This window comes from Stenella coeruleoalba, assembly GCF_951394435.1.
Source record: "Stenella coeruleoalba genome assembly, chromosome: 9".
In the NCBI taxonomy this organism is placed as follows: Eukaryota; Metazoa; Chordata; class Mammalia; order Artiodactyla; family Delphinidae; genus Stenella; species Stenella coeruleoalba.
This window is the reverse complement of record NC_137155.1, coordinates 15682859-15700834: the sequence shown is the minus strand read 5'-3', so window position 1 is coordinate 15700834 and position 17976 is coordinate 15682859. Positions and strand designations below refer to the sequence as shown.

The following is a 17976-nucleotide window of genomic DNA, read 5'->3' as shown; positions in this document are numbered from 1 at the left end:
TGGAGGACGCCTTCTAGAGCGCGCGTGTTTACACTTTTCCTGGATCGGGGGGACGGCGACCGTAGCTCGCGGACTCTGGGGGATTCCAAACCGTTACTCCGCCCGCCGAGGTGGGGCCAACCCAACGGCCGAGCCTGCGCAGTGTGCCTTGCAGACTCCAGGGTCCCGGCGCACTACAAGTCCCAGAAGGCAATGCTCCTCGGGGCCGGCAGCCGCCTTACCTGCTGCGAGCTTAGTCCTATGGATACTACCGGCTTTCCCCCTCCCCCGTTCCCGTCGGTCTCCTCTCCACAGTTAAAGGCTACTTCCTTTGGAAGCACATTTAGAGGAAGCCTTAGCAGCCTCCACATTGAAACTCTCTGCGTACTCGTTCTTTCTTTCTCTGCTCGAATTATGCCTGACTCCCTCACCGGAGTCGGCTAGCGTACGAGAGACAAGGAAGCCTTGGGAGGCCACAACCCGGGAAATCTGGTTACACTTCCGCCTCCCAGGCTCCGGAAGGTATCGCGCACGCGCTCCCTGCGACTCCGGCGCGGTTGACTTCCGCTCCCACTGTGCCCTGCGAGCCGAATCATGGATCACACTGGTAAGGAGGCGGAGGCAGTGGGGGTCCTGGTTCCATGCCCCCTGGCCGGCCTGGGACTGGTCGCCCAGCGAGCTTAGGGGGTTTACGCTCGCCCTACACCATTGGGTTGTGGCGGCGAGAAAGAGATCTCACAGACCCCTCCGCGTGTCCGACCAGGGCCTGCTACTTCCTGGCCTACCCTCCGGTGTGGTACCTACAGCCTCGGTGCCGGCAACAGCCGTTCCTTCTCTGCTTCTGCCGGTCTCCGAGCAGGGACGGCGGGCGGCGCGGGCTTCGCGGGGAGGAGAGAGCGCCGGCTCTTTTTTTGCTCATTTTGGGTCCTCTGCCCTACGTTATGGGGACTGGCGGGTAGATTCCAGTCTCGGAGTCGGGGAAGCCTCATTACGCTGGGAGTCGATGCGCGAGAGTGGGTTGGAGACTTCCTGCTGTCTCAGTCAGCTTTGGGCGGGTGCTCCGGTGGTCATCGCCTGTCGTTTTTGTCTCTCCGGTCTTTCATGGACTAGAGGTGGGAGAAGGGAGTCAGATATGGTTTTCGGAATCATACCGGGAGCAGCTTTTCTGCTTAAGCCCAAAGCATGCCCCGCGCTTCGGCTGTGGTCCTTAATCATCAATCTTGAGCTTAAAATCAAGATAGTCTCATTCCTTTCTCCAAGTAAGAATGGCTTCACTCTTTGTTATGTGTTTTTTGGCTTTTGCTTCCTTGTGGTTTTTGGATATTGAATGAGTGTATTTGGAGTTAGATACTGCTCCGTTCAGTTCTATCAGCCATATTACAAGTAGGGGGAAAAAGGCTTTTTCCAGTATTAAGTATTGTTTAGGATTTCTCAGTCATCAACTGTCTACTTAATTTCATATATATATGTATACACATATATATATAAATACGTTATGTGTGTATGTATACACACATATAGATATATATACACACTCTTCTAGGCTTGGAAATGGAATGGTAAAGAAGACGGACTGAGTCCCTCTCCACTTGGAGGTTACGTTCTATTGGAAAAGACAATAAACAAGTTTTTAAAAATACTTAAATGTTTACAGATTATGATGAGTGCTTTGAAGAGGGTAAACGGGTGCTCTGGTAAAGACTATTAGGAGTAAGCTTCAGAGAGGGTGGTCAGGGAAGGTCTTTCTGGAAAAGTAACATTTGTAAGCTGAGATCTGATGGATGAGAGGAATCCAGCGTGGAATAAATCACGAGGAAAGCATTTAGAGCAACTACAAAGACTCTGAAGGAGGAAAGTTTAGAGAAGACCAGTCAGCTGCACCTAGTTAACTAGAGGGAAAGAACCGGAAGATGGAAAGGAAGGCAGGAGTCAGGTCGTGCAAGACTTTGAAGTCCATGGTAAAGATTTGAATGTTATTTTAAGTGCAATATGAAGCCATTGAACAGAAGTAGAGGAGGAACATAATCTCTTTTTAAAAACATAATAGGTTTTATGGAGAATGGTGTAAGAGAAGGCAAGAATAATGGAAGAAAACTTAGGAGGTGATTGCAATAGATCAGAAGGGAAGCTTGGCTTAGTGAAGGTGGCTGGTTTAGTGAAAAAGGGAGTGGGCAGATTCAGTGAATCTTTTGGTGATAGAACTCAAACAGGCACTGGTGGATTGGTTTGGAAGCATGTGAGAGAAAGGAAAGGTGCCTAGGGTTCTAGTTTGAGTGGTGTCCATTACTGGAAGACTTGGGAGAAAAACACTTTTTTTTAAGGAGCAGAGGTGAGAAATGGGAATTTGGGAACAAGATTTTGGACTGCTCAGTAAGAGATGTGTGTTGAGACATACAAGGGGAGATGTCAAGTGGAGATCAGAGGGAAGTTTGATTGGGACTTAGTACCACAAATCACTTAAGGCAGAAGAGAAGAGGGCCTAGAGCCAGGCTCTAAGGAACTCTAGTGTTTGGAAATTTTATAGAATTGAAAATCTGGGATCTTGGTGTTAGGGTAGCAAACATGCCACTTTAGCAAATGTTTTTCATTTGAGCATCTTACTGGAATTTTGGGAGTCAAGCAGCTTCCACAGTTTAGAGAATGTTATGTTAGGAAATTGTAATGTGGGTGGGTGTGTATCTCCATATTTATTATCCTAGTTCTCTAAGTTAAAAGTTTGCCTAAGTAAGTAAGAGTCATCTGAACATGAAAATATTCACTAATGAACTGACCACTTAAAAAATTAGTTCCTGCTCAGATATCCCTGCTTAACACCAGCTTCTTTTTTGTTCTTTTAGTTAATTTCATTATACGGCAGTGTCCTTAGTGTTTCATATCAGGAAATGGTATAAAATGCTGTACATTGATCGTGATTACAAAAGATTCCGATTTTCATGAAATTCATAAATGTGAATTCGGTAATTATTTGAATCACAAATAAAATCATTGGCAAGTGAGGAAATGCCAGTTAGCCAGTGAATTGAAGACATTATGACAGGATAGGCATCTCAAAAGGATGTTTCTAATATCAAAGGATTAATAGAGGCCCTTGGGGAAATTGATGAAACCCTCTAATGTTATGCAAAAATGACTGGTTTTGTAATCTTGCTGAAAAAGTCAGTCATAAAATAAAGGCTATCCTGTGGTGTTTTTATAATAGAATTTTGCTGGAAAAATTACTCCAGGAAACTCCTACTTAACACTTGATTCGTTCTTTGGCTATTCTAAGAATTAGCACTTAGTTGTAACTATAACCTAAATTTTGTAAAAATATTTCTTGGTTCCTTTAATTCAAGATAAAATTCTACACAAATCTTTTAAAAACCTATATAATATAATATAAAAGTGTTATGCCTTTTTAAAGTGGATTTCACTTTATATGGCCAGTTCTATCCTTAATTCTCACTTTGTGTAATATCCAAAGACTTTTGTTGTTAGGGCTTTATGTTTGTAGTTGTCTTATTCAGAAGGAAATTATGCTGTATGTTCTGATTCTTAATAAAACCCCCAAAACCCTAAGACAAACCCAGAGTGATGTCACTATTAACCGCTGTACTTTGCTTATGAACTTGCAGGCTGAGGCAGGCTGCAAGGTGTTAGAGGGCAGCAGGCTCTGGAAAGGCAAAATAGGCTAAACAAGCCACAGTAGTGACCACAGGTGTCCAGGGTGGTGTGAAAAGGACTTGTAGTAATGAAATGTTGGTATTTTGATCATTCATCAAGGTGAAACCGTTAAGAGTCCTTTTACTATCTGAAGGACAGCACTGAACTGTCTACAACAACTTGCTTTTTTTAGCTCAGTGGAAAATCAGGAATATACCTATTGAGCAAAAAAAAAAAAATTCGTTCTGTCTTATCTGTCTTTTTGCTATTACATCGCTTGTAGGTATTTTTACATAAATAAGCAACTAGAGTGAAAGCAGATGAAATACATTATTCAAATTGTTAATACATTTTGTGAAGTGTTGAGAGTTGATCAAGTTGGATTTATCCTAACTTTAACTATCCATGTAATCCCTTTTCCATGAGTTGTCTTTTTTGAGGGTTAGCTATTATGAAAGTAATAATAGAAAGTAGACTGAAAGATATTTAAATTAATAATTAAGGACCGATTTTGAATTTTGTTCTGTCCTTCAGAAAGAGTGCAAATCGATGTGAGTTCAACATGTGTCTGTAATTCTAGTACCCTTGGAGGTCATTAGTACTAATTAGGATAACTACTTCCAAATTTGGCTTTACTGAATTTAATGTGGACAGTTTGGCTATCACTCTGGATTGTACTGTCTAATGCAGTGAGAATTACACAGCCTTGTTCACTAATTGTCATGTTTAAAACATTACTATTTAAAAAAATTATTTGCGTTTCCTATTTTAGGGCATTTCCCTTTCTGTCTTTAGTAGGTAAAGGTAAATATTTTCTGGATTGTAATATCTTGTCATGGACTTGAAGAAAAGGTGGCTTTTAACCTTCAAATAGAGTCAGTTCTATGAAATAATGCTCCTATTACTCATGGGGTATGAGTGAATTTAAATCATAAGCTAGTAAGAGGCAGGGATGTAGAAAGTTTCAGTTGTTTAGGCCAAGTACAGAAAACTTACTTCCTCCTCAACTATAATTTTCCATTACAGTGCTGACCAAGAATAACACAGTCACATGTGTACATCTAGAAATGTTATAGCACAAGTACATTAGTGCGTGTTTTTACTACTAAAGGGTGCAATAATTTTTACTATATTCCTGAATGCTTTTTAGAAAAAGAACTTTACACTTAAGAGAATAATCACATCCCTAAAACTAACTTCATTTTCAATGCATTATTTATTTAATTTTACCATTGTCAGTGTTAGTTTTGTGTTTCCAGTATTATTGATTGTCCTGATATCGATGCAGATTACTAAATTTACTGAGTGCCTACTTTGCATACTTGATGGAGATAGTGATGGTTTTCTTTCTTTTTGTTCTTCTTCCTTTACTTTTCTTTTTCTTTTTTTAAAAAACCTCTTATAGTTCCAAGACAGAGGTTCTTATCTTAGGCTCATGAAGGGTTTTACGTTTCTGTAAATCCCTCTGGAAAAATGCAAAATTTTTTTGTCCATTTTTTTAGGGAGAGGTTCTGTAACTTTTGTCAACTCTTTAAAGGTTCCATATCTCAAAAAGCATTGCTTTAAGGGTTTGTCCAAAATAGAGAAAATTAGTACTTGAACTTATATAGCATAGTATTTAAAATCAGAAACCAGATATTCAGCCCTTGATAATAATGTTGGGTATGTTGCTTTAATACCTGTGGCAGAATAATCTTCAAAAAGAAAAACTAAAAGAAATTGCAACTTTTTTTCTAACATAGACAATGAGTTACAAGGCACTAATAGTTCTGGATCATTGGGTGGTCTTGATGTTCGAAGACGAATTCCTATAAAGCTCATCTCCAAACAAGGGAACAAAGCCAAAGCTTCACCTCGAACTCCAAGGACTATAAACAGGATGCCTGCAAAGGCTCCAGCTGGTGATGAAGGTAATTTGTTTAAACTAATAGGTCCAAAAGTCTTTCTTTTATATCTGATTCCACCAAATAAGCCATGTGATTTTATTTACCTTTAGTCACCTCTTTTTTTATCTTTTATACTCTCTTCCTTCTTCAGTCTTTGACTTCTCATTTTGGCATATTTTACTTTTCTCTCCCTTAAAAAATATTTTTGGTTTATTTTCTTGTTGAAAGTAACACTGCCTATTGTTTACAAATATCTAAACAGTATTGCAGAAAACATAAAAGTAAAATTGTCCCTCTCCCCCCATAATTATTCTCTTCCCAAATAATCCCTGGTATGACTTTTTCATAGTTACTTTATAACTGCCCTTTTTTCATGCAAGATGCATGTGAGATTTTGCCTTCTCAGTACATACAGTTGTATCTCATTTAAGAGAATAAGTTTAGGTATTTCACTTACGGACATACCATAATTTATTTAACAATTTTTCTAATTTTTTGCTGTTAAAAACAATTTTGTAGTAAATATCCTTGTATATGTACCTTAGTATGTATATTTTGTAAAATTTAAACTTTGCATGAATTTGGGCATCTTAGAACTTGGTGGATTTTAGAATTTGTACATTTCAGAATTTGACAGATGTTGCCAAATGGCCCTTTAAAAATAGTACATCACTTTATACTCCCACACCAATATTGGTACTATTAACCTTTACAAATTTTTGTTCTGATACACATTTCTTTAATTACGAGTGGGGTTGTATATCTTTTCATAGTACTGGTCATTTCTTTTGCCTAGGATCTACCTGTTCATTTCCTTTTCCCATTTTTTTTTCTGTTGTCTTTCTCTTGATTTTTATGAGTTCTTTCTTTGTAAATTAATACAATTGTCATATATTGTATATATTCTCCATTTGTCTTTTGAGTTTTATATATAAAATTTTTATTGTAGAAAAGCTTGACGATTCTATGTAGTCAGATATCCAGTCTTTTCTAGTGTGACTTCTGGGTTTTTTGTCATTGTTAGAAAGGCCTTTCCCCATTTCATGAGTATAAAACAGTTTTCCCATCTTACCCTTTAGTACAGGGTCAGCAAACTATGGCCTATTGGCCAAATCCAGTCCTGTTTTTTTGTAAATAAACTTTTATTGGGACACACATCCATGCCCGTGGCTGCTTTTTTTTTTTTTTGGCTGTACGCGGACCTCTCACTGTTGTGGCCTCTCCCGTTGCGGAGCACAGGCTCCGGACGCGCAGGCTCAGCGGCCATGGCTCACGGGCCCAGCAGCTCCACGGCATGTGGGATCCTCCTGGACCGGGGCACGAACCCATGTCCCCTGCATTGGCAGGCGGACTCTTAACCACTGCGCCACCAGGGAAGCCCCTCGTTGCTGCTTTTCACACTATATTGGCATAGTTGAGTAATTTCAGGTATGGCCTACAGAGCCTAAAATATTTACTTAACTGGCCTTTAAGCAGAAAAAGTTTGCTGACCCCTGCTTTGGAACTTTTATAGATATGTATTTGGTTATTAAAACAAAAAGGGGGTATGGGCTTGAAGTGGAAGGGAATGAAGAGATAACTGAGAGGAAAAGGATAGAAAGGGGATTTTAGCAGGGGATTTTAGCTTTTTTGCATTGTTTTACTGTTACACAAGAATTTATTTATATATTACTGTGTAGTTTTTAAAAAGTATTTAAAAACCAAAAAGGCCAAAGCGGGGGTACACTAGGTTATTGATAGAGCAGCAGCAGCTGGTATGTTATCTATACAAATATATATATAGCTTAATAATGGGAGTACAAGTTGAACTACTCTGAAAAATGATAATGTGCTCCTAACTTGCTTGGCTGTTGTTCTGTTCAATAATTTTTTGAGTTTTTGATAAGTAGAAAAGTTAACTTTCCTTATTTTCAGTTTTAGATGACAGCAGCTTTTATAAGGTATAAATGGACCATATAAGAACCTAGGGTCACTCAGATGTAACTTATAAGAACTCTGCATTTGTGTTGGAGGTAATTAGATAGCAGTACACTGGTATGTATGTCTGTATCAGGTTCAAAAAATTCTTGCATCTATGCGTGTGTGTCTGTCTCTGTTTGTGTCCGTGTGTCTGTATGCAGATGCTGTAATGTAGCCATGTGGGTAAAGTTAAGACTTATGTGCTTTGGCTACTCTGTTTACCAGTTCTAGGGCCAAAAGAGTCGTGAGAAGGCTGGCACCTTGGAGGGATAAATTTGTCTTCTCAGCTTTACTTTAGGTAATTGGATTCTACCTAGAATCCCCATAAGACTGTTTGCTGGTTTTCTTTTCTTTTGTATGAGATGAGAAGAGTGCCATCAACTTTTTAATTAGGTCAGAGAAATTGAAATTGAGCCCATTTGTTCTTCATATTGTTTTAAGTTTATTGATATTGATATATGCAGTGTAGGGGAGGATACTTGTAAGTAGATATGATATAAATTCTGCTGTTTGCGTGATTAACCAGAGAGAGGTTTCAGTGGAAAGGATGAAGTATGAATATGTTGGATGTTTCTAAAATCAGGCTCAGTTTAAAGCTGAAGAAGAGGATACCTAATTTACTAAGTCGTAAGAAGAAAGTCTGCAGAATTCTTTATGTTTTCACTAATCCTTTGGCAATAATATCAGTTTCTTACAGCATAATACCACTTTTATAGATAGATAAGAATAAATGGTGATAAGTATATTTTATTTGTGTAATAATCATGATGATAATTAGTAGTTTTATACTAGAAATAGTTTGGTGAATTAGTAAGAGCACTTGAATGGGAGAGAAGAGATCTGAGATCTTTTCCTAGCTCTGCCACTGATCTTCTCTGTGTTGAGTTATTATGATCTCCAGTACTGCAATATTCTCAGTCATAAGAGTTGGACTACATGATTTCCAAGATCATTTCTAGATGGTGCTTTAAACTAGACTTGATTATCTTGTTCTTAGAAGAGCTTTGAAAGGTGTCAGTGAATAGGTCTATTTGGCCATGTACATGTACTTCCAAAATGAAATTGAGATGTGAAAAGTTAATAGGTAACACTTTCTTCTCTCAGAAGGATTTGATTATAATGAAGAAGAACGGTATGACTGTAAAGGGGGCGAACTGTTTGGAAATCAGCGAAGATTTCCTGGACACCTTTTTTGGGACTTTCAGGTATAACTAAAAATAAAAAATTTTATTAGAACAATGAAATATTTTAAATACTATATTAGAACAATTCAGACTACGTAAAGAATGGTATGAACTTTTATTATAGTTATATCTTTCAGTACTCATAAATCATTTGTTTATTAACGCCCTATTTCACTGTTTCCAAAAATAATCTGAAGTAATTTTTAGTAAAGTCAAGTAAAATCAATAACCATTAACACTGTTTAAGGGAATAAACCCCCAAGACTGATGGTGGCCCAACTAATGTGGCATATGTGGGGATTATACCAAGAAACCTTCATTTCTAATTGTTTTAATAACTTTTATAAAATACTAACCAATTCATTGTGTAAATTATGGACGTAAGTTTTAGAAATGCTTAAGGAAAATTTAATTATATCATTTCAACAGATAAACATCTTAGGTGAAAAGGATGATACACCAGTTCATTTCTGTGACAAATGTGGATTGCCTATTAAAATCTATGGGCGAATGGTAAGTATAAATTAAGTTCTGTTTTTGTAAATTAAATATTTGTGTAGAGGTAGGAATCTGAAATTTAAGTAGATTTATTACTGTTTAGTGATTAAATTTATAACATTTTAAATAAGTATAAAATAGCTAGGGGAAATTTGGGAATAATATTCATTTAATAGAATTATCTTGACAAATTCTTTAATTGCTTGTAAAATATTAATTACGGAAACTAATTCTGAAAACTAAATAATTTCCTTGGACTGTTTGATACCTGTTAGTTTACATTAATTCTAGTTTATTAGGGAAAAATTTTTATTTTTTCCCTTGTTCACAGAATAAAATCAGTTATTCATTTCTGAAGGCTATAATTTTTAATATAAAACTGAATTAATAAAGATTATTTATGATTTCTGAGAATTGAATTCTAAACGTTAAAAAAAAATGCAGCCCTAACTGTAATTTAATAGTAATTTTGACGTATAAAAAGATAGTTTTAGGGCTTCCTTGGTGGCGCAGTGTTTGAGAGTCCGCCTGCTGACGCAGGGGACACGGGTTCGTGCCCCGGTCCGGGAGGATCCCACCTGTCACGGAGCTTCTGGGCCCGTGAGCCATGGCCGCTTAGCCTGTGCATCTGGAGCCTGTGCTCCACAACAGGAGAGGCCACAACAGTGAGAGACCTGCGTAGCACAAAAAAAAAAAAAAAAAGATAGTTTTACATTTTTGTTGGAAAAAAATTTGAATTCAGTGATACATCTGTGATGGTGGAGGGTGTGGATTATGCACTGTTGCTTTGCTATATAACACAGCTAAATAATGGTAATGGCCTGTGAGTTTTAAAATGGCATAACATCATTTTACTGTGTCCTTCTGATTTATTTTTAAATATTTGTAAGTGTATTAAGACTACCAGGGAAGAAGGCTACTTATATTACATTAGAAGATATTTGTTCTTTTCCTGCCTAGGAATACTTTCAGGAGATACAGGATTAGTTAAAACATTATGCAGTATTCTTCAGGAGCTGTTAACCTGTAGGGACCATGAATGTGTAAGCAAATATGCATGTATATGTTTTTTGAGGAAAGGGCCAAAGTTTTCATCACATTCTCACAAAGAGCTTTGTGACTGAAAAAGGTTAACTGTTGCTTTTATGTAATTGGTACTTAATAAATGTTCATTTTAACCAAACAGTTCTCAAGTGCCTTCTATATCTAGGTCACTGTGCTTACTGTGGTTTTTTTTTTTATGGAAGTATTTTAATTTGTTCTAGTATGCTTAACTGTAACATGTCTCTGTTCACAGATTCCATGCAAGCATGTTTTTTGCTATGACTGTGCTATTTTACACGAAAAAAAGGGAGATAAGATGTGTCCAGGGTAAGATCATCATTAAATTTTTAAATAATAAAGTTTGTGATATAATGATTTATAATCTAGGTTAAAGGTTAGGGTGTGCTATAGACCGGTGGCCGGATATCAAATATGTAGACATGACTCATGTTTCTCTTTGAGCCTAGAGTTGGCCTTAGCCTTCTCCTTAAGATAGGGCTAATTAGCTATTATCAATCAATTCAAATTGGCCAAAATACGAGTATATTTGCCATCAAAAGTTAGCGTTATATAAACCCAAAATAGTTATTTTCTTGTTTTAATGGGACGCTAGAGAGGTAGTATCACGTAGTGATCGAGAGCAAAGACTCTTGAATTAGAATTCCTGTATTCAAATCTCTATTCTCTTATTTATTAGCTGTGTGACATAGGTGATTTCTTCATCTGTAAAATAGAGCTAATAATAGTACTTACCTCCCTGGGTTATTAGAAGTAAATGAGTTAATACATATATAGTACGTAGCATATAGCAAGTACTATGTAAGTATAAACTCTTATTTATTACCTTCAAATCTGATTATTATGTCTTGAGTATATCTTAGAACACCATCATGTTCTAAGATAGACTCAGACAAGTTATGACAATCTAGAGTGTTGGTTGATAGTGATCTATTTGGGGATGTCTTGAAGGATCCAGAATAAACTATGAATTTTTATATCAATTTAGAACCCCTGCTAGAAGGTTTGAGGAAAGCTTTGAGAGAAACTTCTTTGGAACAACTGTAGGCTTCCTAGATTCCTTATAACCTGTCAGAACCTATCCCAAGGGTTGTAGTATTAGTGGATAGCAAAGCTATGGACAATTGTAAGGGATAATTTTCTTTTATGGTGTCGGAAGATTGGCATCACTGAGAGAGAATGGATGATTCATTGACAAACCAGCGCCAACTAATTCTCTTGGCATATTTTTAATAGCCCTTTAAAGTCACAGATTATAAAATTTATAGTGTGAGTTTAAAGAGTATTTCCTTCCTAGAATTATAATTCAGAAGAGTTATGAAATTAAAAGTGCATATTCACTGTTTGCCTTATTTTCTGTAATGCCTGGTTTTCCAACACGGTGTACATCCACTATATAGTTAATTTGATTGCCTCATTGGGATAAGGGATTTTGGATGTTGTACAACACCATGTAGAGGACATCAAAAGGTTTTCTCTTTTATGTAAGTGTTCTAATGTTAATATTTAAAAGGGAATTTAGTTTTCAGGGTGTTCAGTGTAACTCCAGTAAGCATCTCACTGGTTGGCCCTTAGGTATATTAGAGCATAAGCCTATTTGGATTAACAGACCCAGGTTAGAAAGTGAAGAAATGGCAATCCAAATTAATGTAAATACTATATACTAATGATTAAGCATCACCCAAAAGAAGTGCCTCACATCCCGTTACTGTGGAGATATTTCAGAGCTTACAGCAAGTTAGAAGCAAAAAATAAGAAGTGTGCCAAATGGCCACTGAAGGGATGCCTCCTAGTATCAAGAAGGAGTACCAGCCTTCAGTGAGGAAGGAAAAACAGACACCACTCAAAATCAAGAATATAGAGCCATGTAATATAGTGTCATATGACCTAACACACATATTCAATGATAACAGCTTATACATGTATAGTGCTTAACTAGTCATTAAGTCCTGTCATTTTCACTGTTTCGTTGATGTTACAGATACTCTTTTAAGTAGAGCGAAGTAGATACAATAACATTGTGAGTTAGGTTAGATCTTTGAACCCCATTTTACACCCATTTTACAAATAAAGAAACAAAGTTTAAATGACTTCACCGAGATCTCAGAGCCAGTAGTAGATCCCAGTTCCAATTCCTAGTTCAGTCCTCTTTCCGCTATTTCAAGAAGACTCTAAAGGCAAGAGTGGATTAAAAATAGTGAGTGAAGAATAGTTACAATTTGACCCTGACTCATTAAGAAAATATTGAGTTAAATTTAGTGGTTATAATTTAGAGAAGCAGGAGTGTGTAATACTTTGTAGTAGTAAATTTGTCTGACAGTTCAGAAAGACCCCTTGAAGGGACTCTTGGTGTTCAGGGTTTGAATTTAATTTGTTTATGTTGTTTAATGTTAAGAACCTTGATGATTAGGATGATCCTATTTATTTTTGTAGTTCTTACAGTTCTTCCACTTGGTGTCTTCCACTTAGTATTATTTGCGCAGAAAATAATACTCAATAAATACGGTACAAGTTTGAATTCCATGATTGTGACAGATCATTTGGTTTGCCCTTCCTGGATTTTTCTTTGCAACTGGATGCAAAGCATAGAATTGTTTGAGAAAATCAGATAAATTGTAGGTCTTGGGAAGAAGAGGTCTTTTCTTAAAACATACTCTGTCTGATAAACTTTGAATTTTTTTCTTAAGCGTTCTGATGTTGAAAGAAATGCTGTTGCTTAATAGGGAACAGACCACAAAGTGGAAAAGATTAAAGGTTCACTTGCAGTAACTATCTTTTAATTGTGAACTTCTGTAGTATTTTCCATAACAAAATTTAAAACTAGTCATATCTTTGAAATTAAGTGCATTATTTTTATAGTCTGTTTTTAGTAAATCAAACTTTTTTCCCCTTCTAATTTAGCTGTAGTGATCCTGTGCAGCGAATTGAGCAGTGTACACGAGGTTCTCTCTTCATGTGTAGCATTGTTCAAGGGTGCAAGAGAACCTACTTGTCCCAGAGAGACTTACAGGCTCATATCAACCACCGCCATATGAGAGCTGGAAAACCTGTTACCCGTGCTTCACTTGAAAATGTTCATCCTCCTATTGCCCCACCACCAGCTGAAATCCCCGATCGTTTTATAATGCCGCCAGACAAGCACCATATGAGCCATATTCCGCCAAAGCAGCACATCATGATGCCACCACCTCCTTTGCAGCATGTGCCCCACGAGCACTATAATCAGCCACATGAGGATATTCGTGCTCCTCCAGCAGAATTGTCCATGGCTCCACCTCCACCTCGCTCGGTCAGTCAGGAAACCTTTCGTATTTCAACAAGAAAACACAGCAATTTAATAACTGTCCCTATTCAGGATGACTCAAATTCAGGTGCTAGAGAACCACCACCTCCTGCCCCAGCACCTGCTCACCATCATCCTGAATATCAGGGTCAACCAGTGGTCTCGCACCCTCATCATATTATGCCTCCACAGCAACATTACGCACCACCCCCACCTCCTCCACCACCAATAAGCCATCCAATGCCACATCCTCCCCAGGCCGCAGGTACTCCTCACCTGGTGTATAGCCAAGCTCCACCTCCACCAATGACCTCTGCTCCACCACCAATCACCCCTCCCCCTGGACATATTATGGCCCAGATGCCACCTTATATGAATCATCCTCCTCCAGGACCTCCCCCCCCTCAACATGGTGGTCCACCTGTAACTGCACCCCCTCCTCACCATTATAATCCTAACTCTTTACCCCAGTTCACTGAAGATCAAGGAACTCTGAGCCCTCCATTTACACAGCCAGGGGGAATGAGTCCTGGTATATGGCCTGCACCGAGAGGGCCGCCTCCTCCTCCACGAATGCAGGGTCCGCCTTCTCAAACCCCACTTCCTGGACCACATCATCCAGATCAGACAAGATATAGACCGTATTACCAATGATAATAGTATTTTGAACTGAAGATATGATGAGGAAACAAACTTATGTATAGTCAATCTTTTAATTAAGCTTTGACTGTTTGGGGAAGGGAAAGCGCCTCTTACTGAGGTGGCTGTAAAACACTTAGGGTCTTGTCTCTTAAAATGGTTTTAAATCTTGACCTTAGGAGTGATTTCAAGTACTATACTGTAGTGCAGATAAGTGGCTCAGTTGAGCACAACTATATTTTAACAAACTTTCTTCCCCTAGTGTGGTAAATTGACCCAGAGGTGACCATTTGTAAAAAATTTGAAAGAAGTTTTTCGTCGTTCCACTTTCAAAAGTATTGCTTTTGTTAAACCCAATGTTTAGTTTTTCTTGTGATACATTTTGTTAACCTGTGTAAAAGGATTAAATTTCAATATGGTTGTAAAAATGCTATTTTTATGTGAATTTAAGTGCAGCCACATAGTGTTTTTTAAACCATATGTTTTACCACTAATTTCCCAAAGTTATAATAAAATCCTAAAAGTAAAAATCTACTAGAATTTACTGCAAGGCACACTGTTAAATGGTAGAAAATGATTTCACATGTTAGGCACTGAAATTTTGAGGTATATTAGGTGTATAATGCACCTGACTTGGATGCCTTTTCATTTGTAGGCAGCCTCAGGAACACCAAAATACATTGGAATTCCAGTACTAAGAAATATTTATGTTTGTAATACTGAAAGGCAGTGTTCGTTACTTGGAAAGTTACGGCCAAAGTAATCAACTCTGTAGGCTCCAAGCTGTTGGGGATGCTGGCACCCATTAATGCTTTTTAACTGAATGGTTGGAATCATGTGATGCACCACAGATTAATCTTAAGTAACGTTATTTTATAGAACTGTTTAAATGGTGTGCTTTAGATGAAGTGTATTCCTCTCTACTCATTGTCTTAAACTAAATATTTAGGGCTGAATAGGCTTTATGTAATTCCTCATTTCTTGGTAGAATTTGATCCCATGCTTAAGTGGGTTCTTGTTTATTGGGTTTTAAACTATAATTTGAATGCCATGGAGAAATTTGAATAATGTATTAATGAAGGACATTCTTGTAATCACATACTTGTGTTGCTCAGGTTTCATTACTGTGTGATAAGGTTTTTCCTCTAACTTGACATTTAAAAACTATTAATGATTTCCTGTTTCTTTTACTGGTTAAGCATCTAAAACGTGGAACGTTTTAGCTTGGAGTCAACAGTGAAGACTACCAGATGATTTTGTATTGGAGAAAAGAAAAGTAATCTAAATTGTGAATTTCAGTGCTTTATAAGGTGTCTTTGGAGTCAGCTTTTGCATTATAGGGGCTTCTTACAGTCCAGCTGAGATGACCACTTACAGTTTATACAGAAACTCATATGTATAAATCAACACTCTTAGGATATTACTATATATCCTTTGAATAAACCCCTGTGAAGTACTTCCTCCCCCCAAAATGGTGCATAACATATAAACATGAAATGTGTAGTATGCAGATGCCATTTATTAAATAGTTAGTAGTGTATAAATTTAGAACATTTCTTTTTGACAAAGGGTGAACTGATTGCTAATTTACCATTTAATTCTGTCAGGAACAGGCAAAACAACTTCTCATCTTGGATAATCAGATGCAAAGTTATCTATGAACTTAGAGCTGAAGTTAGAAATAATTATAAATGGCCCTTTCAACCGTGACCAGCTGAAAATAACTAATACACTTTTTTTAAGTGAAGTACGTGATTTTTCACACCTAGCAATTTGAGAGTCCAGTTGTTAATGCAATATTTCTAGAGAGAAATTGTTATCAGAAGCATGGGAGTGAAATAGTATGAAATGGTGGTGAGTGCATCTATCATATTACTGTAGGTACTTGGACTGTGCAAACTTGATTCCTTTTCATGGCCCTATTTAGGAGCTGTTAAAATACTCTTGTTGAAAATCCAGTACCATTTTTTGGTTTCATGTAATAGGAAATAGCCGAATTCACTTTAAAGCTTCTCAACTATTTATGAAGAGCTCACCTGTTTTAATGAAATTCACTAGAATTGAATGTGGCATGAAACCACTTAGCCTATGTATTGGACAAAAAAAATTAATATCATGGTAAAATTCCACATGTTAAGAGAATTCTTGTAGGCTTTTAAAAAATGATTTCTTTTTGGTTAGGTTTAAGAAATATGTGTTATGCAGGAAGGCAGATCAGATGAAATGTGTTGTAACAGACAATTTTTTAAAATGGTGTTAGACTTGAATTCATCCAGTTATTGTTTGAATGAGGGTGGGTGGGTAGAAGGATAACAAAATTACTGTTAGTGTTTCTTTCCTTAAGGAAAAAGATGTGAATCCCAGCCTTATTTCAGGGAAGCCTTTGAAGCTATGATGGACATAAGTCTAAATTAAATGTATGTATATTTCATTATATTGCTCTTAAGACTACTGAGGTGGCAGTTTAATTCTTAAAAACAATAAAATGAAAGCATAAATACTATTTTGCCTAGATGAATTTTTACCTAATGATGACACATTTGGGAGATTGCAGAATTTTTCTTGTTCATACAGCTTTTACAGTTAAAATAGATTCACCTTTTTGGAGATTAAAACCAGCAAGTTGAACATTAACATTTCTAAAGTGGTATGATTGTTCAGAGTATTCTATAGTATTTTGGGGAAATATCAGTTGCAAAGACTAAGAAACTACTTAATATCCATCTTGCCCTGTAAAAACCACTTGCTCAAGTTATCGTATAAATACTACCACTGAAATATAAATGCAAAAGATAATTTGACCATATTTTTAAACTCAAAATAGGTAACTTTACTGTATGAAGTATACAGAGCTGCTTTATGCTTTGTTCTTACTAACATACTGTAAGAGTATCTTTCATACATCTTTCTGGAAAAACTGTATAGACATATCATAAAATTCTTGAAAAAGCGTTACAAGTACGTGGAAAAATCTCACAAGTACCTGAAACAAAAATAAACTTTTCTGACTATTAGATCAGCCATCAAATTTGTATATTGATGTTAATTGAGGTTTGACATAATCATACTATATTCCGGCTGAAGTGGCTTTATTTTTCTTCACTGGTTTTTGTAACTGTAATCTGTTCAATTGTGGCCTAGACCAAGCCGACTTTTCTTATTACAATATATGCACAATCTAATAAAGCAATATTGGATATACTAGGTTTAAAGGGGAAAGAGAGGTAAGCCAGTTAAAATACTTGGTAATGATACTAATAAAAACATTTGAATTTTCAAACATGTTTTGATTCATGCCCCTTCAGTTTTCCATCTTTGAGGGGAAAAGTATTAAGGCAGAATTTTTAAAGCAGCATTTTAGTATCAAACTTTAATTTTCTCATATCCCTTAGAATTTGAATTTTTAGGCATTACAGAATCACAGGATTTAAATGAACAATGGTGGGTCATGGGTTTAGCTCTAGCACTTGAGTGGAACCATGTCTTTTTAAAAATCTGCCATTTTGAAATGTTAATCTGTGTCCTGAGAATGTCTCATTGCTATTCCAAGTAGTTGTTAGCACCAACTTTCATATTGTATTTAAGCCCATTTCCTATTAATCTACCTTTAAAATTGTTCTCCCTTTGTCTTCCTTCAGATTGAAAAATCTTGCTCCCTTTATTTTTCTTCCTATGTGTTACTTTGAAAATCTTTAATTTTTTTGTTTTAAAATTTGCACTCATTTCCATTATACAAGCAATAAGTCTTTTGGGAGAAATATGTCATATTACAAATAAAGATCCCCTTGACCACTACCACAATTAACATTTCTCTTCCAGAGATAACTCATGTTATAACTTTGGT

General features: G+C 36.8%; 1 protein-coding gene across 3 annotated transcripts; it reads left to right on the top strand.

Moving 5' to 3' along the window:
* The first annotated feature begins 448 nt into the window (after nucleotides 1-448).
* On the top strand, nucleotides 449-17357 carry CBLL1 (Cbl proto-oncogene like 1). 3 transcript variants are annotated; one of them, XM_079931793.1, is made up of 6 exons: nucleotides 449-586; nucleotides 5364-5531; nucleotides 8574-8671; nucleotides 9080-9163; nucleotides 10446-10519; nucleotides 13112-17357. In XM_079931793.1, the coding sequence occupies exons 1-6, from the start codon at nucleotides 574-576 to the stop codon at nucleotides 14145-14147; spliced, it is 1473 nt and encodes a 490-aa protein (XP_079787919.1). In that variant the 5' UTR covers nucleotides 449-573; the 3' UTR covers nucleotides 14148-17357. The 3 variants fall into 3 exon arrangements, with proteins under 3 accessions (XP_079787919.1, XP_079787918.1, XP_079787920.1); XM_079931792.1 differs by having other exon boundaries at nucleotides 8571-8671; XM_079931794.1 differs by lacking the exon at nucleotides 449-586 and adding an exon at nucleotides 868-1238 and having other exon boundaries at nucleotides 8571-8671.
* Nucleotides 17358-17976: the final 619 nt, after the last annotated feature.